This window comes from Indicator indicator, chromosome 4 (genome assembly GCF_027791375.1).
Source record: "Indicator indicator isolate 239-I01 chromosome 4, UM_Iind_1.1, whole genome shotgun sequence".
NCBI lineage: Eukaryota > Metazoa > Chordata > Aves > Piciformes > Indicatoridae > Indicator > Indicator indicator.
This window is the reverse complement of record NC_072013.1, coordinates 30,339,297-30,364,797: the sequence shown is the minus strand read 5'-3', so window position 1 is coordinate 30,364,797 and position 25,501 is coordinate 30,339,297. Positions and strand designations below refer to the sequence as shown.

Below are 25,501 nucleotides of genomic sequence, written 5' to 3'. Positions count from 1 at the left end.
TGTATGAAGGGTGATTAAAATCTCCTCAGTGCCACCAGTTAGTTGATTTAATTCATGATAGAGTTTCTAACATTTGTGTGGCTGATTTGACCAGTTCTTCCCCATGTCCTGTTGAGTTCTACATCCCAGAAGCATCATTTCATCTTCAGTCCGTGTCATTCAGGAGCCTAAACCCAAAAGCGTGGCAGAGGAACTGTCCAGTTGTTCCAACGCAGCTGGTGCTCTGTACCACCTTCACCTATCAAATTTGCTCTTTTCAAAGTGTTACTTGAGTGGATTTTGAGGAAACCCTGTAGTTGCCTGGAGTCCTTTCATGGGATATACTGTTGTTTAAATGCACTTGTGACACAGAAACAGCGCAGTAGCTGCGTGGGTTGCTTTCTGAAGAGTGTCGAAACAAAGAATAGCACCACATTTAGCACTTGGGTGTGTTTAGGGAACCTGCAGGTAGGGAAGTAGACTTGATGCTGAAAAGGTATGTTAACTAAACCTTGTTACAAATCAAGTGGATAGATCCCTTGTTATGTATCCACCTTTGTTACAATGTAGACTGAGTTTTAACTAAAAAATTGTATACAAACAGTAAGGTAGGGAAAGCAAAGTGGTAGAATGTTTTTTCTGATCTCTTTATGTGCAATAGTAAGATTACTGTGACATCTCCAAAAAAATGAGTTTCAAACAGGGTTTTGTTTGTAAGGTGACAGTGGTCTATGAGTAGACTTGAAGGTCTCAAGTCTGTGTTTTCAGTGATATTTCTGAGGAACTGAAGCTCTTGTAAAATGAATGTTGTTTTCTAAATGTAGTTCAGTAGCCTCTCCAGTAGCACAATACGTTGTAGTATCTTGCTCTTAAGCCCTCTTACAGTGATGAATCAGTTAGTACAGTCCTTGTCTACAAGGTCATTCAACAAGTGTTACATGACTCTTAGTACTTTCTGTATTGTTTCCACAGCTGAAAAAAAAAAAAAACAGTCTGCAAAACTTGCACTCATTGATCTAGACAATCATTCATAGACAGCATCACTGGTAGTTCACAGATGACTGCTTTGTCAGGCAGCCAGTGAAAATAGCTAAGTATGTATAATGACACTGTAGCAGTTTCTACTTCTTGGTACACATTCTTCTTGTCGCAGTAAATTTGAAAGAGGGTTTGGGGAGTAAGGAAAAAAATGTTTACTCGCTGTGCAATGTAGAATCTCTCTTCCTTTGGGCAACAGCAGTACCATAACATAGTTGGACCAGATCATCTCCAGAGATCGCTTCCAATCCCTACCATTTTGTGGTTCTGTGATGATGACTTGAATCTGAAGTTAGCAAGCAGATGCAGCCTGGAGGGTTGTTTTTCCTATTCACTTCCCTATTACAGGACTGCCTTGTTCTGGTAACACTGATTGCTCTGTGTATAAGTAATATAGCTATTATGAGGATGTTATTGCTCATATTTGGCTATGTTCTTCTTTTTCTTGCCTTTTTTTAAAACATCTTAGGGATATTTATGAAGAAGATACAATTAAACTGATTCACAGTATTTTGTGGCAAATTTCTTCACAGTTCATAAAAATTATTTTGGGCCAGCTTGTTAATATTGCTTATATAAATAAATGCAAGCCAGTGTTTGCAGTGTTTTTGTGAGCATAAGGTTCCTATTATTTTTGTTAATGTCATATATGTGCCTGCCACAGACAGGGAAGGGATGATACCTGCTCATCCTAGTTGAAAGTTACATCATTTGGTACACTTTTGAAGTATTCAGCTTTCAATCAATATTTTTTTTTCTGACTTTTTGGAAGTATTGCACTGATTCCCAATGGAAAGTTTTGGTTTTCTGTCTTGGCTTTGGCTTGCCTAAGCTTCCACAAAGAAAAAAAAAAAAACATTCTGTTTCTTCCCTGTTATTAGCAGCAAGGTTGGGATGCAGCACAGTTCTGAACATTCCTGTTTTATTCTTGTTGTTTAAATATGCTCCATACTTTGAATTTCATTCTTGGGACTAGAACAAGCATTGTAACAGAGCCTGCTTCTCCAGGCTGTGCTGCGTAGTCATCTTTTTTTCCCCTTCTGTCAGTGTGGGTCATTAATGAACATATTTGAACGAAAGGGCCAGCAGAAACATTGCTTTTCTTTCTGTCATTCCTACTATATTAACTTCTAAACAGCAGTATATAGGATCCTGGCTAGGGTATGTCATTATTCTTCCAGAAGCAGTTACTGAAGTGGTCAGTTGGTACTCTCTTGTTTCCCCAGGAAGTAGATGCCCATTAAAAGATGTGGCATTGGGAGTAGTTAAAGGGCTTCTGCTTTTTCATGCTAGTTTCTTTGGAAAGACAGGCTTGGAGTTCTCCTTCTAAGAAAAATATTGTGGCACTGTCTGTGACACACATCTTTTGACTACGTTACATGTGCATGAGGAAATCTGTCTGTCTTCCTCTTTCCTTCCCTCATTAATAAAACTGATACTGTTCAGTAAATTCCAACCTCTGGAATTTCTGCTGTTGGAAAATCTGGAGTTGTATCAATAACCTGTTTAAGGAATGATTAATTAATACAATTTATTCAACATTAACAGGCTTTAGTTTCTGTTTGTTAGTATTAGGCATCTTACCTAGAGTTAAATAGTCCTCTGGATGAGATTAAAAGTAGGAATGAATTTGCAGCTTAGAAAGTTTTAAGTTCTTGTAACATTACTTCAGTTGTATTATCAAAGTATCACATTGCCACAAAGTTTGCTATCTGCCCTATATTTATTTATGAAATCCTTAATAGACGATCCTGTACATTGAAAAAATGTTAATGCTAGTATTAGAATGTCATGCATAGACACAGACCATAGTAATATGAATGGTACTTCGGTGATGTAGATGCTCTTAAAAGCGAGATGGAAATTGAGGGCCTGCTTAGTTTAAGAAAGGTGCTGAGACTAGCACTGTGTGTTTCTGATCACCCTTTCAGAAAGGTTTAACAAAGTGTTTTCCCTAGTAGTGAAGGAAGTTTAACATAGCTACAATTAAATAGTTCATGTGTTGTGGTTAATTTTTACTTGACACCAGTCTAGAAATTAAAATTGATATTTTTGTATGAAAAATGGTGCTATTCTTTCTCCACTGACACTTTATAAAGTGATAACTAATTTTGCTAAGGAATCTTTCTTTTGTTGCTGCTTTGTTACACACTTTGCTGTTTTACAAAGATGGTTTGTTTAAAATTGTGCAGCTCTGCTGTTAGTCACAGGTGCACATGTCCACCACATAAATTGCTGTAGATTGAGCAGACAATTTCTTCTACTTGTAAAAACCGTTACAGGGTCAAAGTATCAGTTTGTCCTTGAAGCAATTAAATGACTTTCAAATACCAAAAATATTATAGTGCCTTCTGTTTCTGCATTCATGGTCCTTCTGCCTCTACAGGTCCCCATCAAGATGGAAAATTAAATGTAACTGTTAGTTTGCTATTAATAATTTTTAAAAGGCCAAGTCATTGAAGTAGTGATAATGCTGTGGTATTTCTTTATAATACCATACCACGTTGTTTTCATTATTGAGAATGCTATTGTCTAAAAGCGTTCTCTGTAGTGAGCTGATGATGTCTGTTGGGTAAGCACACACAGACTGAATAAAAACTTTAGTAATTTCTGTATGTCTATGTATATTTACATACATTTATATGAGACTCTTGGCTGTTGGATATGTTGACACTCTCCACTCTTTTAACCTGAATGAGGGGTGAGGGTAAGAGAAACTTCAGTTCTGGAAGAAAATTACCTAGGTGAAATGGAACATACTGGATTGGATTACTTTGAAGGAATCACACACTCTTACATTCTTAGCGTGAATTTCCTTTTCTCCCAGGCAGGACACTCACATGGCTGCAGAACTGAGATATTTTTCTATGCTTTCATTTAACAGTCACACCAATTGCTTGCCCTGCTGAAATTCAGGAAGGAGGCCTGAGAATTTCTGCTCTCCACCTTCCTTTCCTGAAATTGTGTGATAACTGCTTCTCGTATGAAAGGAAGTACTGAATCCTATTGGAAAGAGTGGCTTTCCTTTCAGGGGTGAAAGAGGGGTTTCAGAAAGGGCTTTGAGGTTTTTTGTTTACTTTTTTTGAGGCCAAGTCTAGTTGAGAAGTATCTCTGCCCATGGTGGGGAAGTTGGAGTAGATGATCTCTAGAGTCCCTTCTATGATTCAGTGAAAACACGGTGGCCTGGCAAGGGACAAGCAGTTGTTGTAGAATAGGCCAGTTTTGTACCTTCAATTAGGGAAAATAAAAATAGCAGGAAAATTCATGTAGGGAGAGGCATGGGGTAAACTTGCTTCCATTCAGGTATGAAACTAGGAATAGGACTGAGAGCATGACTGCCCAGCTCTGAAAGCATATTCAGCAGTCATTGTCTGTGGGTCTGAGGGCTGATCAGGAATACTTAATTATTCAGCATTTATCTTTTTGTTTTATCCATGGAAGTGAAACATAAATTTATAAAGTTGACACCTCTGCAATGGCAATTATGTTTTTCAGTCTAGAATTACCTTGTATTAGTCAGGAATATCTATCTAGATGAGTTTCAAAGTTCTAAGTTAGCTTGCATGTTTGTTGTAATTGAGGAAATCAGGATATCTCACACAGTTCTTAATTGTCTTAATTTCCTTATGGATCCTAATTTAAGTAGAGTCTAGTGAGGTTTTTTTTGCTGATCTGTTTTACTTGAAATTCAGTATTTATAGGATTTTTATCTTTTAGAGATGAAAAAATGGTGTATGTCATCTGGTTTATGAATGGTTTACTCGATTATTTTTGGTTTTGTGGTTTTTTTGGTCAAGTGTGGAGTTGCTGGCTGTTTTCATAAAGTTACCTGTTGCTCACAGAAAACCCCTTTTGAAAGGGGAAAAGATAATTAACTTTGTGTGTACAAGTATTACAACGTAAGCCATTATGACAGTGCAGTAGCAGCTCATATGACAGCGGTATCTCCTCTGAAGATGAAGAACCTTAAAGCTTATCTTATCAAGCTTTACTAAATTTGTCTTCATACCTTTTTATATAGTTACTATTGCAGTCTATTGTTTTAAGCTAAGATTATGAGAATGAGTGTTTTACTTAGTTACTTGATAAATAAGTGCTTGTCCTGCTGCAATCAATCTGCGTTTTTGCTAGCAATGCACATGTATTTGATATTCATGCTAGCTCAAGAGGTTATTTATTTTTATAGAAGTGTACCAAGATTATCACACAGATATACACAACACTTGAATCTTTCCCCCCCCCCCCCCCAAATAAAATTCCCTACTGGACAAAGCACAATTCAAGCAGTTTAACTGTAGAGTAGTGTTCTGCACTTTGACCCCACACAAATAAACTTCTACCTTGCTGGAATGCCAGACTGCAGCCACCTAGTCTCTGCTCTTTGAAAAAGGCCTGTTAACATGGTTTAGACAGTGGGATGTGATCCAGAGCAGAAAGGGAACTAGTAACCTTTCTTCCTCTGCAAGGAAATTTTCATTATAAGATTTTACGTAAACTGTAGATTTTCTCAGGCAAAACTTGCAGTAACCTCATAGCATTCTAGTCTTCTTCAGCTGTGTATCGATGGAAATTGATGGAACTTGACTTTACTTAAGAGTTTTAAGAGGACAAGATGTCTACTATGTGTTCTTTATAAATTTGTCAATATGCTTCCAGTACCCAGTCTTTGGTGACACAGTATTGACAGCAAAAGTAGACACACACCTGCTTTTAATTCCCATTCTTTTGTCTTTTTTGGGGGGTGGTTTGTAGCAAGAAAGAGGATTAAAAGGTAGAATAAGTAAGGAATAAGTGGATAGGGTGGAAAAAACAAGAACAACCAACCATAAACCAAAACTGAACAAACCCCAGGATTGTTAGATAATGATCAGTGGTATGCAGCCAGTAGCTATGGTTTGAAACGTGCAGTGTGCTGCTAAGAAGAATGTCTAAATTAGACTGAGACTATTACCCCCAAAAGCTGACTTGAGTCTCTGTGTGAAAATGTTCTGTTCTTAGGCTGAATCTTGAATATCACCCATCGTTTTGCTTGTTAACTAAAGAAACATTTATATAGAGGTCTTGAAACTCATGTTTAGAGAATACTCTGGGTGGTGAGATAAATACTAGAGTGGTTTTGTCAGCTTGGAAAAGAGATCTAATCATCTTGTATCCACGTGGGTTTTTTGCCTTCATGCTAGTTTTTGATGATGGTGATGAAAGGACACTGAGACGAACTTCATTATGCTTGAAGGGAGAAAGGCACTTCGCAGAAAGTGAGGTAAGACAACCATGGATTGGCAGTGAAAAAAACCTAACTCATAAATTTATATATATATAAAATAAAAATAAGAAATAGCAAACTAATTTTGTTTCCTGTTTTTCTATGTAGACACTTGATCAACTGCCACTAACCAACCCAGAGCACTTTGGAACTCCAGTTATTGGGAAGAAATCTAATAGAGGGAGAAGATCTTCTCTCCCTGTGTGAGTTTAGATAGTACTCTCTTTCTTTCCTCCTCCCTGTCCTCCGTTGTCCTGAGATGAAATAATACCGTTGAAGCTGGTTCTGGTCTGAATGTTCTCTTATCATGTGGTTTGTGTGCACAGCCTATGGACTTCAGTAATTCAGTTCATGGAGATGTGTTCATTTCTTAGCAGTATTATGATGGGGTTTTTGCTTGTAACCATGATGTTTATGTTCCTTTCATATAACTGGAACTCAATGCAGGAAATAGGAGGGTTTCACCACCTTTATATGGCACAAAACAGGGAAAAAAAAGTGTTTTAAAATTTCTGGGTTAGAGACCATTTCTCTGTTTAGTGGCTGCGAGCAATGAATCCTGATTTGTGCCTCCAATTCCAATATGATACTATCGTAAAATACTACTGGTTGGAAATAATTTCTACAAAACTCCTCTTAGTAAGTGCACTTAACATTTCAGTGTATTTCAAGCTATTTCAGCTCTTAAAATTCTATCTTTATTACTGAAGCTTTGCTTCAGGAAAAAAAAAGTGATAGTAAGCTGTATTTGCTTTTGAATATTAACTTCAGACAACAGCTTTAAAATACTGTATGTTTTAATCATTTAGTACTGAGGATGAAAAGGAAGAAGAAAGCAGTGAAGAGGAGGATGAAGATAAAAGGCGTCTCAATGATGAATTGCTTGGCAAAGTTGTGAGTGTGACTTGTAATGCTGAGAAGGCAGACTGGTATCCAGCTTTGGTAAGTTGCTCAAGATGTCTAACCTCTCTAGTGTTATGCTACTGCTAGCTTTTTAGATGAGAGTGTCATCTGAATTATGTTGTTCAAATAGTGGTTTTCCTAGGTAGGATGGTTTCCAAACAACTTTCACTGCAAAGTTGCACATGTACTCAGGCCAAGCGCTGCAGCCCATATTTGTAAAAACGTAATTTTTCAACAGTATCTGTGAAGAGTAGAAGAGCAAAAATCAATATTTGTGTATGTTATAATTTAGTGGGTCTTAAATTTTTCAAAACTGCACATAAAATGTATGTAACAATATTTTTCTTTTCAAAATAACCTATGTTAGGACTTCCAGGCAATTTAGGAACAACTGAATTTATGAATTTTAATTGCAGTGAAATTTTTATCTTTAATGATTGCCTTTTTCAATTTTAGGAAATACTAGTTCCTTTCATGTTTTCATTTATATAAGTGGCCAGTTACACCAGCAGTCGATATTGATTTTTTTTTTTTTTTTTTTGACTGTCAATAGAGGCTACAGCTGTTCATTGCCATTGCTCCTAATATATATTACATAAATTCAAGTACAAATAGATTTGTACCGTAAAGATAAACACTTTGCAGATTCTTTATGCACACAGACAAGTTTACGGATGCCTTATAAAAGTTATTTTCTTGAATAAATTTTTTTATGATGTCAGGGAAGCTCAGAGATATGTTCTTTAAAAAAAAATCCAAACATAATTACTTGGAGCATTAAAATACAGGCTTGATTCAGTAGTTTTTGCAGACTTTAGTTAACTAACTGTATTTTCTGAAGTACTTTATTTTGGATCTTCACAGTGAGCTGGAATGAGCTCAACTGTTACAATCTTCTTAGTTTAAGATTTTGTTTTGCTACATGAATGTAGGATCAAAAGGTAACTAACCACTCAGACCTCTGTTCCTTAAAAGATCATTATAATATAATGTAGGGTGAATAATTGACACTGATGTATCCAGCTGTATGCATCTCAGTTTAAAATGTGAAGTGTGATATTATTATACATGTTCTGATTGTTCTATAACCCTTCATAAATGACAGATTTTAGTTTAACGGAGCTCTGACTAAGGGATTAAGTTACTGGAGGCCCTGTAGCTGTTCTGTTCTCAGCTACCTGAGAAACAGGAATGTCTTATCTTGATTTAGGAGTAAAACCTCTGACTTGTCTGAATGGGGTGGCACGGCTTCCATTGAGTCCTGGTAGACTGAGAAATTAATTTGTATTTGATATTTTCTATCTGTATAAGCTCTAGAGCAAAGTGCAAACTTGTTCTGTCTGTGGTAATACAAATACTGCAAGTGCGTTTTTACCACGTTTTTAGACTTAAGAAGTGATGCTGCTGTGGAAGTACACACTGGATTTGACACTGGGCTTGTATTATCGACACCTTATGAAGGAAAACAAACTACTAAAAAAATGCAAACGAAACCCAACAACAGAAAACGATCAGAGGCTGACATAAAATAAGTGTATTTGTGACTTCTTAAAAAGATGCTTTATATGGGTTTTCTGTGAGCAAAAGAACAAGACAGAGTGAATGCACAGGATCCATGTTGTCATCCCAGAAGAGGAGTTTTGAGTTTACAGATGGAATAGCAAACTTCTCTGACTTGTGCATAACAAATAAAGTTGATAGATTGAGGTTGGTTGAAGTTTTCCTCATTGGCTTGGAGTAGATTTCTTTTCTCAGAACTGGAAATTGCATTGGAAGAAACAGGAAAATAGATGTTTTCTGCTGTCCTTCTTTCCTTTCAAGATCAGTTTATTGGTTTTGTTTTTTTCTTCTTAAAAAATCGTTTTGTTTGAAACTTCAGGTTGTGTCTCCCAGCTGTAATGATGATGTCACTGTGAAAAAGGACCAGTGTTTAGTTCGATCATTTGCAGATTCCAAATTGTAAGTAACAGCTTATTTTCATTATATGTATGTGGGAGAAAAACGCAGAACTGATTACATGCTGCTTCTGAAGAACTTGGCTGTGCACATTTGTCATTCATAGTCCATTTCCAGCAAACTACTGCTGTGCTTACTTGCCCACCTTTCCACGGTAAAGTGGATTAGTAAAGTTTCTGCTGTTTCTTCATTTAAAAAAAAACAAGTTGGAAAAAAACAGGTGTGAACACTTGATTTGCCTTCTTTGAAGTGTGAGTTTTGTTCTAATTATTTCCCTTTATGTCTTAATTATTATGTCTTTATGAATGCTTGTAGTTTGGATATCTGACTCATTATCTTCAGTGCTCAGATGTCCGTCGCTTTTTAAATAGCAAAGTTTAAAAGTACTTAATCTACTTTTTCGTTAAAAGAAGTGAATGTAATGTGATTGCTTAATCTAAAATTTTACAGAATCTGAACCAAGGTTCCTCTGAAAAGTAAGAAAGGTCTTCTTAGTCCATCACCCCTCTGAAGGGATGGGGGGAGCAGAGACAGGGAAATATGTGTCTTACCTAAGGAATAATATGTTCAAGAGTACAAAGACTGCATTTTAAACCTTTATTTCTCTTTATCCTTATTTCTAATGCGTCTGTCTCGATATGTAACGAAAAACTTCCTTGCCAAAGGCTGGCTGTCACTTCTCTCTCCTTCTTAAAAAGTGAAAAATTTGTGATTTTTTTTTTTTTTTTTTGGAGTAAGGTCCAACTACTTGGTAACTGAAACATACTTCAAATAACTGAAGATTTCATTGGTTTTTGGATTTTTAATGTAGATACGTATCATCAGCCTTCTAGAAAAGTCTAATTCTTTATATGCTGAAAGTAGATTATTACTGAAAGTACCTGCAGACTTGGCTCTGGTTTATTTATTCCTCCCCCCCCACAGTATATGCTTTAACTTCAGAAAATGGCAGACCCCAATTCCTGAGGTTTTATTTTGTTTTTGCTGAAATAATGATTATCTTACTATAACAAGTCACCCGTAAGGCTTTACTTACAGGTTGGTTAGCATTTCTATTGTAGTAATTCAGTAACTGAATATTCAGTCTCACTTCAGAGTGGAGCAGCTTCTATATATTTTGCTGTGAGAATGCTTCTTTTATAATTTAAAAATAGAAATCAGTTATTTATCAATGCAGAGATTTAAATTTGGCTTAGCTTTTCTTCTGTGCTAGTAGAAATGCATTTTGTGAACAGAGAGCTTGTTTCTTTCATTTGACTAGATTGCAGTTTTGGGTAGCAACCATTGATTTGTGTGAATATTTGAAATTTATAAACTGCTTTTTGCCGACAGTGTTTTACCTTTGCAGACGTGTGCAAGTTAAACATGTAAAATGAAGTTCTACAAACTTTGGTTAATTATTTAATTACAAGTGGGGTTTTTTAATGCCTTGAGTTTTAAAGAAAGATTGGTAACTTACTCTGATTTTTGACTCTTGTATATTAGGACCTACAATAACAAATGCCTTATGCGTTTAGTTGTTAAAAAGGGCCTTGAAAGTGAATCATGAATCTTAAACATTTCAGAAATATTTTTTTTTCTCAGTCAAATGCTTACTTTACCATGATTTATAAATAATAACAAAACCTCATTCTTTTTCAGTTACTCAGTAGCAAGAAAAGACATTAAAGAACTAGATGTTCAAAACTTACCAAAATCCGAGTCCTCTCCTAAAAAAGGTAAATGTGAATAAATTCCAGGTGTTCAGCAAGTAATCTTGTCCAACAGTACTTTTAATTTTTACAGATAAACAGCCTGATTATTTCTGATAATTGCTCTTGGATTTTTGCAAACAATATTAAATGTGATAGATTAAGGAAACTTTGGATATAACTGCCTTTTCATTAAAATAACCCGTTAGAAGGTTTATTTGATTTTCAATTTTTAACTTTGTAGATTTGTATAATTTGTAGATTTATTTGATGTTTATTTCCTTCTTTTGATCCACTCCAAATTCATGGAAAGTAAATACAGTATTTTTAACATATTGTATTTTAAATTACATTGGAATACAAATAGTCAGCTCTCCTAACACAAAAGTTTTGTGCTACTGATGAAAACTCTTGGTCTGTGCATTAAAAACACCCAGACACCAAGGTGTAAACTTTAGAGCAGCCTTCCTGTGATTGATGCTTGACTTAAAAGTATGATTACAGAACTTGATTTTCTGGGTGGATTACGTGACTACAATAATTCATATTTTTAGTGAGATTGTAAAAGGCCAGATTCTCGCTTTTATATAAATAATTCTTAAACTTTTAGTGTTGTTTCCCAAGTCAGATCTCAAACCACACAATTTGCTAAGCGGAAATATTTAAAATATGTAATAACAGAAAACCTAACAACAACAAAAAAATCCCACTCAACAACAATTCCTCTAGTTCAAATAAAGGTGTGGAACAGCTCTTTTATAAGTAAAGACTTAGAATGATACTCACAAAGGAAGAGATTAAGGTGATTTCGATCTGTGTAATTCTTAGTGATTTCTTATATACTTGTAAAATTATCTACAGTGCAAGAACTTTTAGAACAAACAAAAAAAAGATCAAATGTGAGATTTAAAATAAATTGGAGAAAAGGAGGTTTTTTTCCATGCAGAACATAATAGGGTTGTGACATCAATTGTCAAGAAGAAATGTTGGGGAACCAAAGCTACTAATAGTTTAAAAAAAAAAACCTTACAGATATCAGGAGGTGGCTCTATCAGCTATTAAAAATACTTGCCTTTTTCTTCTCCAGAGATATTGTGCATAGTTCATTGCAATATGTCCCTCTTTTGGGGTATTTCAATTCACCTATATTAAAGGGTTTTTTTTGTGTGTCTGGGCAGCATATTTTTTGATGATCTGGATTAGCTTTGTTTTCCCCCTTGGAGCAGCTCTTTAAGGAAGAGAATTTGAGGTATTCCCATTGTACAAGTGGGACCTTCTGCCTGTCCCATTGCTCCCTTACTAGTGTACTTTTCCTGTTCCAAACATTAATGTAACATCTCTTCAGGCAGTGCTCTTCAACAAAACTTTTTTTTTTTCAATCTAAACGTTAAGAGATGAAGGTATTTCAGAAAGAATGAAGTAAGTCAAGGTGGTTGATGTGACTGTGATGAGTTGACTTTCTTAAATAGCTTTGCTACAGTGTTTATCTCTTTCATACAGAAACAGCAGTTCATAGCTGTGCAGACAGTATGTGGATAAGTATAAGTGCCTCTCATTGCTAATGTTCACACTCATTAGTGTTAATCGGGACCTATACCTATTAAAACACTGGGTGCTGTGCTGTGTGGATGGACGTTCTCACCTATAAATTCGTGGAGTTACTGATACTGAGTGTTTAAAGCTGAAGTATCGAACTTGTTAATGCCATTTTGTATTTAACTTGGCATTACGATTTACAAGAACATGAAAAGGTAATTTAAAATGCTTTGTGACAGTGAATGCTGCAGTTAAGGTAAAACCAGAGCCCTTTCTTCTGTAGGGCTGCAGGAGGCAAACACATTTCTCAGGACAAAGGGTGTTCCTCGGAACTGGAAAATGGACATAAGCGAAATTCTGGAGTCCTCTAGCAGTGATGAGGAAGATGGAGCTGCTGCAGAAACTGATGAAGAAGAAGAAAAGAAAGAAGAGAAAACAGAAGAAGTAGTGGTAAGTCTGGGCAATTCCAGTCATTCTTCAATGATAATTTAATTACTTGCATGCCTGATGGTCTTGCACTTTTCATCATCTAATTCTCACATGTAGTTTACTCCCTTCAGTGTCTTTTCAGACCTCTTCTTTGCTACCACCATCTCCACTGGGGCTTGTGAGCAGTGGCAGATTGCCTTCTGTTATCCAGTGCTAACACTGGAGACAAATGTCAGAATTTAAGAATTTTAGAATTCAAGGCAAAAGTAACTTGTTTTCACAGTGGTTTGATTACAAAACCCAACAAACTAAACTATTAAAGCAAAGTAGTAAGCTGACTGAAAGTATGAGCTAATGTGCAGTGCCTGCTAAAGCTGTTTGGGCCCTAAGATGTTATTTAACAGCAGTACAGTGGTTCCCTTTGTAAGAGGTTTTTGAAAACGACTGTTACAGGTTGGGAATCATAGAATTGTGTTACATACAACATGGATGGACTTTCTGTCTAATATTTATGGCAAAATATTTTTTTGTGTTGTGAAACTCCTGAGTGGCTCTTGTTCCACAGAATGCGCCAGTCTTTTCATGTCATCAAAACTGCAGTGACAGAATTTCCTTTTATTTCAGCCTAGTTTTACTCCTGATGTGTTCAGAAAAGGAGGGGGTTGTGATTGTAAGGTTTATTTGTTGGTTCTTTTATCTCGTCATATGATTTTTCAGGGAAACATTCCTTTAAATGGGAAACTCGAGTGCCGTGTATCTCCGGCGGAAGGTCACCCGGCCTTCCCCTGTGTGTGTCGTGTGGTCCCCGTCCCCACCCCCGCCCCGCGGTGTTGTCACCCTGGCACGGAATGGCCGGTGGGACTCGGAGGCGGCCTACAGCGTTACCGCGGCAACCGGGTGCCGGCGGGCAGCGCGCATGCGCCGAGGGGGAGCGGGCGCTGGAGCGGAGGCTTGGCCGCCGGCCAGGGGAGGCTGGCCAGATGCTTTGAGATGGGCTGGCCCTTTTCTTTGCCTTTCATGTAATGTCTGATATTTTTTATTACTATTTTAATTTTTTTTTAATTTTTTTTTTATATGGAAGAGAATGTAAGTAATGCCGTGTAACTGCGGATGCCGTGCAGGGAGGGAGAAAGCGAGCAAATATTTGGAAGTCAGGCTGAAATATGTTCAGGCAGTGGGCAGATTAGATAGAGAGGAAGCAAACCATTTTACATTTGAAAGAATGCAGCTCTTAGGTAAGGATTTTGTTTTTAATCTGTGGTGTTAATGTGGCTGTTAAGAACGTGGGTTTGACATAGATTTCTGAGGTGGGAACTGTCTGGTGGAGCATGCAGCTAGGGTAGATCTTTCCAGGTAAAAAAAAAATAAAATACAATAAGAACCTATTTTTAGGTCTTAATTTTATGCCTTGATAACAGTATTCTGGAAAATGGAGTAGATGTCTGTATGAGAATAATGGTATGATTAGATAAATGTAAGGATAAATGTGTGCAGGATGTAAAATCCTCTGGGGTTTTTCCTCTGTTTGCAGTGAAAAGGACTGAATAGGCCACATTTTGCAGGGTGTGAACTGTTGCAGTCTGTATTGCTCTGTTTGTATTAACGTTGGTTAAAATTGCAGAGTATCAGTCACTAAAAACCAAGGATTGCTGTACTAGTTTTCTAGTATCCATTTTTAATATTATTTTTCATGGCTATTGCATAAAAGTGCTCTGTGTTTTAAACAAAGAAGGGGGAGGGGGAGCTTGGTGGTTTTAACAGAAAAGGGGAGAGGGGAAAAAAAAAGCCATTGCTGTAAAAGAAATATAGGTTATTTTTAAAGAATAATCTAAACGTGGAGTAGTGAAGCAAAAGGTTCCAGACAGCTAGATGTGATTGTAGGAGAAGCTGTAGAATCCATTCTTTCCAGGTGACAAGTAGGCATGTAAAAATAAGGTGAGCATGTTCATGCTGTAGCTGTGTAGCAGAAGATAAATATTGATCGTTTTAGATTGTCAGAGAAGAACTGTTACCGTGGCCCATTAAATCAAATTCCTGATTCAACCATTACAATACATGTTTGTATTTTAATTGTGGGCTGTGCTAGATATTGCAGTTACACAGCATTTAAGGAATTTATCATCGTAATACTAGTTGCAGAGAGAATTGACAAGTGAATGAATTTTTTTCCACCCCCTTATTTCACTACAGATGTTGAATTGCTTAAATTTTGAAATTATATCTTTGTAGAGTCACTCCTTTGTTAATCAAGGTCAAACATGACTTCTGTCTATCCTCTCGGAGAATATTCTCAGTGGATTTTTTTGTTTAGAACTGCAAATTGTCATAGGACTAGAGAGGATAGAGATTTTTAGAATTATCTTCTTCTTTCCTCATCTTCTGAAATGCACAGCACCTTTGCTGTCAAGTCCTGGCCAGCTGCTGATCAGCCATGATAGGCTTTCGTTAAATCAATCAAATGGACACAGACCTATTTAATATATAATGAGGGGATAAAGTCAGTCAGAAGAGTTAATTCTGGGGATGGAAAGGCTTCCATTTTTCTGAAGCAGGATCTTTTATAATGGTAATGAAGCAGAGAGGTCTACTGTAGCTGGTGATATTGGATCCTACCATTTTGCCAGTAGCTGGGTTAAAATCTGTAACTTTGTTTTGACAGAGACTGTCTTTCTTACTATGCTGCTCTTCATGGCATCTGAAGGAGTATGATACAGTTGGTGCAACAAGGTTTCCAGCCTCTGTGGTGGTTGGTTGTAAGCTAAGGAGTGGGAATCAATATGGTGGTGGTGGTGAGGTGCTAATCCTCTTCACTGGTAACTGATTTGTGTAGTCCAGAGTTGACTGCAAAGGAGGGCAACATGGAAATTGTTCATCTTTGCCTTTAATGAAGATTGTGTTACATGGAACTGCTCAGCACATTCAAATTACTGGATTTTTGGCAATAATTGCAATAAATGGTGCAACTCTGGATTACATTTAATTCACAATGTGAGGCCTGAATAACAGAATGCACTTGTGTCATAAAAAGTGAAAAATATGGAGGTACTGTAGGAAAAATATTTATTGAGTAAGAATTTAAAGTAACTCAGTTGGAATGCAGATAAAAATCTGGATATTGCTTTTGATTCTTACCCAGTTTTCAGCATGTGAGAATAAGAGAAGTAGCTGAGAAGTATTTGGCAGTCAAAGAATGCACTGCAGCTAAATGGAAAATCTAAACTCCAGTATTTCCCCATAGAAATCTTTTTGGAATATTACCTGATATTTTTGTTAAAAAATGGAATATATTTGCTACTTTATTTGCTTGTATTTAAGTTGTTCTGTGAGGAAAGAAATCATACCTATTTTCTTTCTCAGGGTTAAATAATCTAATGCTCCTGATTTTACAAGGAAACATGTAGGCAACATTTGTTTTTTCCTCTCAGTCTCCCTGTGGGCTATTCTGATTCCAAAAGAATCAAGATTTTAACATGCAGTTACTTGAAATATATTTTTTCAGTATGTGTTCTTAATAGCTACGTTCGCATAAGATCAGAGTAAAAATAAGGAATTTGTTCTTTAGAGTTTGAGTTTTGCAAGTCTCAAAAAGGCATCTCTTTTACTACCAAGAGCTGGAAAAGGGGATTTCTGTCTGACCGGTAGAGTTGGTTATAACGCCACCTTTTAGAGAACTTACATATGTCACTTTAATAGCAGTTTCTTGTTCTTGCTCTTCTTTCTCCTTAAGGGAACATGCAAAAAAAAAGTGCAGAATAATATCTTAGCTAGCTGCTTCACATGCCTTTTACCGAAGAAAGGGTTGTAGCACCTCCAGGTGCTTGTGTAGAGAGTTTTCTCTTAGTCTTCATTTTGACAGTTGCCAGATGTGTAGTGTGTTGCATAGTGCGCATTCGTATAGGATTTTTAGGGTTCTGGCATCCCAACAGCATCAAGAAACACTGGTCACAATTGCTGTACATTGAGAAGGAGAAATACCAGAAAGGTTTTTCAGTGTTCCTATTCTGCAAATATGCAAGAATTCCAGTTCTCATGATAAGTCACTACCATATATTTTATTAGCCCTCAGCTCATAAAGGAAGGATGAGTATTTGAAGTCCATGATGCATTTTAGGAGGCTGCAGATTCCTACAAATTAGCACTACTCATCTATTAAAAACATTTACATTTTGATTCCGAGTAGTTCTTGTTTCCATGTTGTCTTTTCTCAGAGTGGCTATGGGGAGACCACATCAGATGATACCTGGATCGTCCATTTTTCTTGTAGCCACTGTGAATTTTAAGATAACATTGAAACAGGTGACTCTAAAAGTAACATGCAAGAATACAGTAATTTCAAAGTTAATGAAGTATGATATCCAGAAACAAGTGGTTTGTGTGTGTGTATGTGTGTATATATATATATATATATATTAAAAAATATATATAAAAACAACAAAACACCTGTGATGTGTAAACACAGAATAGCCTGTAAAAATTTTCTAAACATTTAATAGCTGATCATCCTTTTCATCCATGCGTGTATTTGTGTAGGGGCTTTGGTTACTGTGAAGCATGGCCTGCATCAGACCATGCATAAATGTTCTTTGCAAAGACTTTCTTGATCACAGTTTCATGTGAACAAGCATACTTAGAATACACCTCGAAGAGTAAAGAAGCTGCAAACTGAGGTGCAGCTCTAGTGCAAAACATTGCTGAGGAAGGTTGAATTTCTGGTTCTTGCTGGTGGCAATAAACATTGTAAGACAGCTCTCAACTCCACATGCTGTAAAGCTGTTAACTTGTTGCAATCAATTTAATTCTTTTCATTCCTTTAATTAGTGTTCAAGCTTGGCATCAGAAAGCAAATGTGCAAGTGATGAAAACATGTGTAAGTACTCTGAAGAAACAGAATTGCTCTAAGTCTTGGTTCTGGCAGCTCGTCTTGATCGTATACTCTGCTGAACTCCAAATCCTGCACTCGTTGTTCTTCCTTTTAGCTTACATTAATTTCACAGAAGAGTTTATGGTCTTGTCAGTCTATTAATAACATAAAAGACAGATTTGTCCCTGGTACCGTAGGCTTCTATTGATTGAGTAGGCATGTGCTTCTAAGTAGAGACTTTTGTGTAGAGGAAACTATTTCATCCTTTGCTCTCCTACTCAGCTCTACAGGTTAGCATCCACAGAGGCTTTAGCGTCTTTCTGTAGAGTAAACAATGACTCAAGATAACAGATCTATGTTCTTGTTCCAAAATCATGCTAAAGAGAGAGACAAAACTCGTGGTAAATAAAGCAGCTTGAAAGCAAATGAAGCAAAGCCAGTTACAAGTTTTCTACAAGTTTCTGTGGGGTTTGTGTTGTGCTTATTTGGTGGCTGTTATTCTCAAAAGAATTTTACCTAATACTTGAACATTGTTAGAATTACTTAGAAGGCAGTAAGAAATAGAATTGGGAAAGGACTATGTCCCTTTACACAGATTCTGTGTTCAATGTTAATTTCATTGTTTTACTGTTTACAATGTTCTGCAACTAAGGTGACCTGCTACCCAGAAAGGAGGAGAAAAATGTCATACCTATAAAATTTCAAATTTTAATTATAAACAAATAAAGGACATCTTGGAGATTTCCCCTCCTCCACCTTTTTTTTTTTTTTCTTACATGAAATTCATTTCACCCTGAAACAAAGTTTTTTATGTTGCATTCAGTTATGGGTAGTGGATGAGCAGAAAGGTCTCAATTTTGAACTTGTCCCACTTATGAAATTTCAGATTGTCTTGCCATTCTCTTGGACTTATCTTTGGCTTCAGTCTCACTTTTTGTACCATCTGTATAGGAATAAAATGGGGAGAGAGAACTGATGGGAGAACTGGTATTGAACAAATGCTACTGTGAACTTGATTATTCTCCATCTAAAATGAGTGTGTCTGGATAGAAGTGAGCTTTAAAGGGCAGCAGTGTCAGATAACTGATGAAAATTGACCTCTTATAAAACTCCATGTATCTCAATGTTGCAATAAGCATATCTGTGAAAGGTTGGTCTTCCTCATTTTAGCTAGTAGCAGACAAAGGCTGTGAAAGAGCTGATACATGATTTATTCCTTGGTGACAGTTGTTCAGGTCTTAATCAAATCACACTGCAAAAGGATTTGGCTTCCACTCTGGAATTGATAATAGTCATGCTTCAGACTCTCTCAAGGGATGCCAACCTAGCTCATATGCCAACAGAGAACCAGATACAGGATTCAGGATGTCTTTCATAGGTGGATGAGTATTGCAATTGGATTTTATTCTCTCATGCTATATGTAAAAGCTTTTCCTCTTTCCTTATTGCTTTTTCTTCAGAGGAAAATATTTGGTATCAGTGAAATGGTTAACCTTCAGTCTGCAGAAGAGCTATTTCTAACATACGTTTTTGTTGTTCTGGTTTGGACTTATGCCCCCATAAAAAAAAAAGGTTTGAATTCAACTATTCAAAAGTATTTCTGAATGTCTACTGTTACTTAGATGTATTTAGTTTGCATAGTTTGAGTTGTATGGCCTTTAATTGGTAAACATTACAGTAGATGGTAGAAATTTCTCGATCGTGATGTTGGTTTGCAGTCTAGATGGAGAGAAAAAAAGCTGTGGTTTCTATAGCAATAATTCATTTGTTAACCTGGAAGAACAAACTAGTTCTGTAGTCAACTGTTTCTCTTTATGGAATCCCTCTAGTATGCAGTATAAGCAAATGGTAACCGATACTGCACAGTACTGCATTTACACATTTAATTTCCTCCAATTCTTTCCCAAGGTGGGGAAAAAAGGAACAATAAGAAACAGGTATTGTCTCTGCCTGATTGTAGGTGATCCTTGATGGGTTTTGAAGCTCAGGATTCACTGGGGGAAGGCAGGGCTAAAATTCATTCTAATGCTGGGCAGATGGCTTTCTGGTTAACAAGGCAGTAGCACGTACATTTACATTTCACTGCCTGTCTTCCTGCCTCGAAGCTTAAAGTTTACAGAATACAGACATGACTGAAATTGAAATTACTCTTCTGGTTTCCTTCTGGAACTACTTGTGACTTTTGTGTTATTTTTAATAATGAGATGATAAGAATTTTTTTTGACACGTACTGTACATCTTTCCTCTGAGACAGCTGCAGTCTTCCTTGTGCTGCTTACCAGCAATCCCTGTGATTGCCAGGCTGGCAGGAAGAAAGTGGCATGCGTGAAGTGTTGCAGGGGAAAGCTTTTTTTTTTTTTTTAAATAATTTCACTTACTTGCTTTTTTTCCCCTCCCTCTTGGTCTCTGCTAGCATCTCAGCATTCCATGAAGTATATGTAGATATGTAGATGCTATTTCCTCTCCCACCTAATAATTGTACTTTATTTTCCTGATTTCTACTTGAATGAAATAAAACCTTTATTTCACACTGTGGACTGCTTACCATAAGGTTTGTAAGTGTTCATTTCTTTGAGGATGTAAGTTGTAATGATAAAACTAAGGGATTTATATTAATAAATTATGGGAATATGTGTTCAGGGAATTGTGGAAGGGACTGTAAAAGCATTTCCAAATACAAGCTGAAGTGGAGCCTTGGAGCTTAATCATGAAATGAATGCTGTCTGGAGCATCAAAACTAGGAACTGCTGGAGAAGGAATTGTTCTGCAGCCTTAGCTAGAGCTGGGGTAGGGAAGATGAGTTAAACACAAAACCCACAAACAAAAAAGCCCCAAATCCTAGAGTTCCTGTGAACTGTTTCAGTCTTGTAAATAGTGGTCTTTTCTGTATTACAGTATTATGTTAAGTGGAGTAGTGTTTTCATTTTGAGGGTCACATTTATATTGTTCCTGTTACAGCTTAAGGCTTTCCCTGACCTGAGTTTTCTTTTTCTCTTCCTGAGATGTGTTCTTCGGTCTGAGTGAATTTTGTTTTCTGCATGTTTCACCATTCCGTGAGTGCAAGGCCAAATGGGAAGTGGTTTGAATTTGATTGTTGCTGTCAGGCTTTTGCACAAATGAATTGTTACTTCACTTATTTAGTGTTTTCATTATGACTGCATTTATTTTCACAGCCTGAGGAAGAGCTTGATCCTGAAGAGAGGGACAACTTCCTCCAACAGCTTTACAAGTTTATGGAAGACAGAGGTAACACTCAGTTCTTACTAATTTTAAAACCCAGTAATTTTTGCTTAATCTCTATCCCACTTATTAAAATGGCTTTTAATAATTGCTTTTACATGCAATAGATGTTTTTATGAGTGTATTCTTCTGTCAGTGAAAAAAAGGTAATAGCTAGTCGGATGCAAAGAAAAACACCTTTACCCATTTTTGCATGTGGCAGGTTTGCTTCCAGTACTTAGAAGCACAGTGCACAAAGGAAACTCAAACCCTCCCTGAGGTGTTTTGCTTTTCTTTTGCTTTCACAGAACCTTTATGTCAACAATCCTTGTTAAATAAGCTCTTGGTTGAATTCTTGTTGTGACAGCCATGGCTGGGAGCTCTGCTGCTGTTAATCTCAGGCTGGTACCTGAGGAGGCTGTTGATGGATGGTGAAATTCAACCAGCAGAGAATGGAAGAAGGGCCATCTTGAAGTCTCGCAGAACTGTCACAGTCATGCGCAGATGTATGAGCGCTAATCACCTCAAGAGACAACTTAAAAGATTCTACTTTGTCCTGTAGCTAGAACATGAAAATAGCATATTTTAAATGTCTGTCTTTACAGAATTAGGTGAGACTGTAATAAATAGGAGCAATTAATGTCCTAGCATAAATCGTACGTGGGAAATGTATGCACAATGTGTAGAAGCATATACCTTCTGACTTGAGAAAACCGTTGCATAACCCATTCACATCTACAGTTGTGATGAGACAGACTCTAAATTGGAAAGTTTTCTCTTCCTTGACTGTACACACACTCTTCCTCGTTTCAAAGCATGTTTAAGCCTGGAAAGAGTTTTATCTTTTTTAAGTGTATTTGTTTTATTAATTTTCCTCATGAACTTGCCATTTCAATTCAAATACTGTGTCAATTCTGCAGTATCACTGGTGGAGGTAAATTACAAATGTAACTGCTCCCTTTTTCCTTTACCTAAATAATATTTCTGTGGCAGGATATAGTACAGCAAATGCTGATGTACTTGAGTTTGAAATAACCAGAGTAAGAACAAAATGTCAAGTGCACATTGTATCTGAATATTTCTACATTTCTTTTTACCTTGTGTTTTAAAATTGGGAAGAAGTCAAGTTACCTTTGTAAAAGAGGCTTTGCATCCCTATTAATGAGGTGTGTTGTAGACCACAGAATGATAAACATTAGTTCCAACTCCATTTGGTTTTGGCATTTTGTTCCCGCGTGTAGAAATCGATTGTGTATTATAGCGAAGTGTAAGGGAGTTAATCTAATATAATTTTTAGGCCTCCTGTATGTAACCGTTGTTTCTGGAGGCCTTGGGGAAATAAGAGGCTATATCCGGGGGGGGAAAAACATATCCCTATGCTGCTGGACTAATCCACAATTTCCTTTCTTTTCTAGTAGCCTGATTCTTCCCCCTCTTACATTTTCTTCCTCACTCCTTTCTTAAGCACTTTTAGATTATAAACCAAGTAGGGATCCTGTCAGGGGCTTCTAGGGGCAAAAGAAGAAAGCAGTTGTGCACTGATTTTTCTGGACTGAGTCTTCAAATTATCTTTCAAGCTCGTATGTTAACTGAGCAATGTACCGGACTCTTGAGGTTTGGGTTTTTTCCCCTGTCTGTCTACTTCTCTCTGTAAGATTTTTGTTTCTGCCATATCTGTTCTAGATTCTCTTTGAGTATGAATGTTTTGATTCACATAATCGTGACAGTATCCCCAAAATCCTTTAAAATTATTTTAATGATTCCAAATACAATTGCATGAGATGAGAAGCAGCAGGGAAGAGGTTTGATAGCCTTACTTGCTGGGAGGAATACCGTCAACATATGCAGTCGCTTGCCCCAAGTCACTCTGGATTCTCCGTTAGCAGTTAATTATTGTTCTGTGTGTTGTTGCCACTCATCTGATTTGAGTTCTTTCACATTCCCAGAACTGTCCCAAATATTTGTGTCCTGTTAGGACTTTCCTCTTTCACATTCTGACTGTTTGCCTGCACATCTCTTTCTAATCTGACGTTTCTGCTTCTTCCAAATTCCTTTCAGACCACAGTGTTTTGAGTTAATCTTTTTGCCCATTGCTGTATTCGAGCATTCGTCAGGTGACCTGTGGAGCTTACTGCAGTTCTGGCTGTTCCCCCCCCTGCTCCAAGAGGAACAGTAGGATGTGACCAGTTGGATGGGGGTTATGGCACAGAGCTGAAAAGGAGGTTGAGAAACCGCAGTTATTAAGCAGCTGCTGCCAGTGTGCTAATAAACTACCTAGAAATTAGGGATGCATTTAAAAGAGCATGAAGTGTTAACTGGTGGTTGGAAACCACTGACTTGTGACCTACTTAGAATTGTTAAATACAAATTTCAAAAGGTAGAAAGATATTAGCAATCAGATGTAACTAGTAATCAGATTAGTAATCAGAATGGAAGAAGCAGTTGGTGTTCTTTGTACTAACTTTTTATTTCTGGTTTTGTTTTCTGCAGGTACTCCCATCAATAAACCACCTGTTCTGGGCTACAAGGACCTTAATCTATTCAAACTTTTTAGACTGGTTTATCAGCAGGGTGGGTGTGACAATGTAAGTGTTGGATGCTTTCTCAGCTAAAAATTGTTAAAGGCCATGGCTTGTGGCTGTGTTAGATAACTTTCCTTAATGTACTTAGTTAACAAAACCTGAAAACTTTCTTCCTTTTTTTTTTATTTCCCAAAGATTGAGAGTGGTGCTGTATGGAAGCAAATTTATATGGACCTTGGCATTCCTATTTTGAACTCGGCTGCTTCCTACAATGTGAAAACTGCTTATAGAAAGTAAGTTCTCCTGTTGTGTAATGATGATACTGTTACTCCTGGGGTTTTACTTCAGTAGCATGTGAAATATTCAGGCAATTTTTTGGTTGTTTATGAAGCACTAGTTGACATTCAATAGGTAATGAGCAGTTCTGAGCCTTTTCCGGTGCCAAGGATTGAAACAGTTGAGGAAAAGAGGGAGTGCTCAGGGCTGCGTAAGCTCCTGTTGCTCTAATACATTGTAATTCCAGTCATTTTCTTGTCAGAAATCATTCATTTTCCACGTGTGATGATACCATTTCAGAACACAGCAGTGAAATTTGTATTAAAAGCTTTGGCAAATTCAGCTTTGAGTTTTCAGTGATTAACAAAAACACCCTGTCCACAGCTGCATGTTAAGTGAAGTCTGTCAGTGCTGCCTGCAGCGAGGAGAATTTTATACCAGTTTCTTTAACTTCCTGAAAAATGTTGCTATACATGTTTCAGCTTCTGTATTTAAATGTTATCTTTTTGGAATCTGGTTAGAAAAATGGGTTTAGGGCATGACTGTGTACATTGCTGTGGTGGATGTGAAGAGTATTGAATAGGAAAGTCAATGCTGTAATAATGCATAACCCTTTTTATTCTGATCCCTGGTTTTAAATTGTGTGTTATCTTTTGAAATGGAAACCTTTTAGGAATGACACTTTGCAAGCTCATTTTCTAAATAAAGATTATTTTTATTATTTATTCTCCTGGAAGTTTAACAAGAAACAATTGGGCTTTTTGAGTACAAGGGAAGAATGAGGTTCTCTTGACTCGAACCTAAGGAAATTTGGCTGGTTGAATAGGGATGACTATTGACTCAACTCACGTTAATGTTGATGAAGATGAAAATATTCAGACTGTCTTCAGTGGGATTTGAACTGGGCCCATATTTAAGGTCTGTATTTTACAGAGAAGAGTATCATAAAAAGTGTAATTGGTAAATATGTAGTAGATTGCTATTACAATGGAAATAATTACGTTGTTTGGACACATAATAGAATGTTGTAAATGGTAGGAGTTCTTTGTATTCTTTGATGAATAAGCTAGTTCATATTTCTCTCACTTCTGAGTGGATTAGAGCGTGCACGCATGCGGTTACCAGAGAACAAACCGGTGCAACTTGTTACCCTTGTTGTAACTTGCTGTAAGTCCATATCCTAGCCCAGGCTGTTCGGAGCTGTCACTCTGCGCTTGCAGACCAGTGTACGATTCTTAGGCTTTATGGTCATGAAGTGTTAACTGCATGAGAATAAAGTTAACTTGGTGGGAAGCACCTGTGTGTATTCTTTCTCACCATTCAACTTGTGTGCATAATTGGTTTGCTTCAAAATCCTCTCTAGCTTTGTATTTTTTATTTTTTTTTATTTATTTGGGGTTGTTCTCTTGGTTTGTTCGTTCCTGAAGTTACAGTTACTCTTGCTTTTTTGTGAGTAGGAAGATAAGTTTTATGCACTTCAATAAGCAGAAAAGAAAACATGAAATATAAACGGAACTTTCTTTGTATCTGTAGGTATCTTTATGGTTTTGAAGAATACTGCCGTTCTGCAAACATTCAGTTTAGGACCATCCATCACAATGAACCAAAAGTGGTAGAGGACATACAGAAACACGTGGAACCAATGGAGGAGAGTGTAAAAGAGGAACAAAAAATGCCCCCAACAGAAGTTAAAAAAGAAGCAGAAGATAATTATTCCAGCAGTGAGAGTGAAAAGGAAGAAACAGAACTGAGATCCCCAAGGGTAAGTGGTTGGAACTGATTTTTGTTTAGTGCTTAACAAAACCCACTTTGTATAATGAACAGTTTA

At 36.9% G+C, this 25,501-nt stretch overlaps 1 protein-coding gene across 3 annotated transcripts in view; it reads left to right on the top strand.

The window, feature by feature from the left end:
* The window catches only part of ARID4A (AT-rich interaction domain 4A), a 45,748-nt gene that overhangs the window by 8,864 nt on the left and 11,383 nt on the right, over window positions 1–25,501 (top strand). For all 3 annotated transcript variants that reach the window (XM_054400821.1, XM_054400820.1, XM_054400819.1), the window contains exons 5-14: window positions 6,198–6,277; window positions 6,389–6,483; window positions 7,090–7,222; window positions 9,063–9,142; window positions 10,781–10,857; window positions 12,650–12,816; window positions 20,830–20,902; window positions 23,366–23,460; window positions 23,593–23,690; window positions 25,207–25,435. In XM_054400821.1, the coding sequence (XP_054256796.1) occupies window positions 6,198–6,277; window positions 6,389–6,483; window positions 7,090–7,222; window positions 9,063–9,142; window positions 10,781–10,857; window positions 12,650–12,816; window positions 20,830–20,902; window positions 23,366–23,460; window positions 23,593–23,690; window positions 25,207–25,435 (1,127 nt within the window). The remainder of the gene's footprint in view (window positions 1–6,197; window positions 6,278–6,388; window positions 6,484–7,089; window positions 7,223–9,062; window positions 9,143–10,780; window positions 10,858–12,649; window positions 12,817–20,829; window positions 20,903–23,365; window positions 23,461–23,592; window positions 23,691–25,206; window positions 25,436–25,501) is intronic.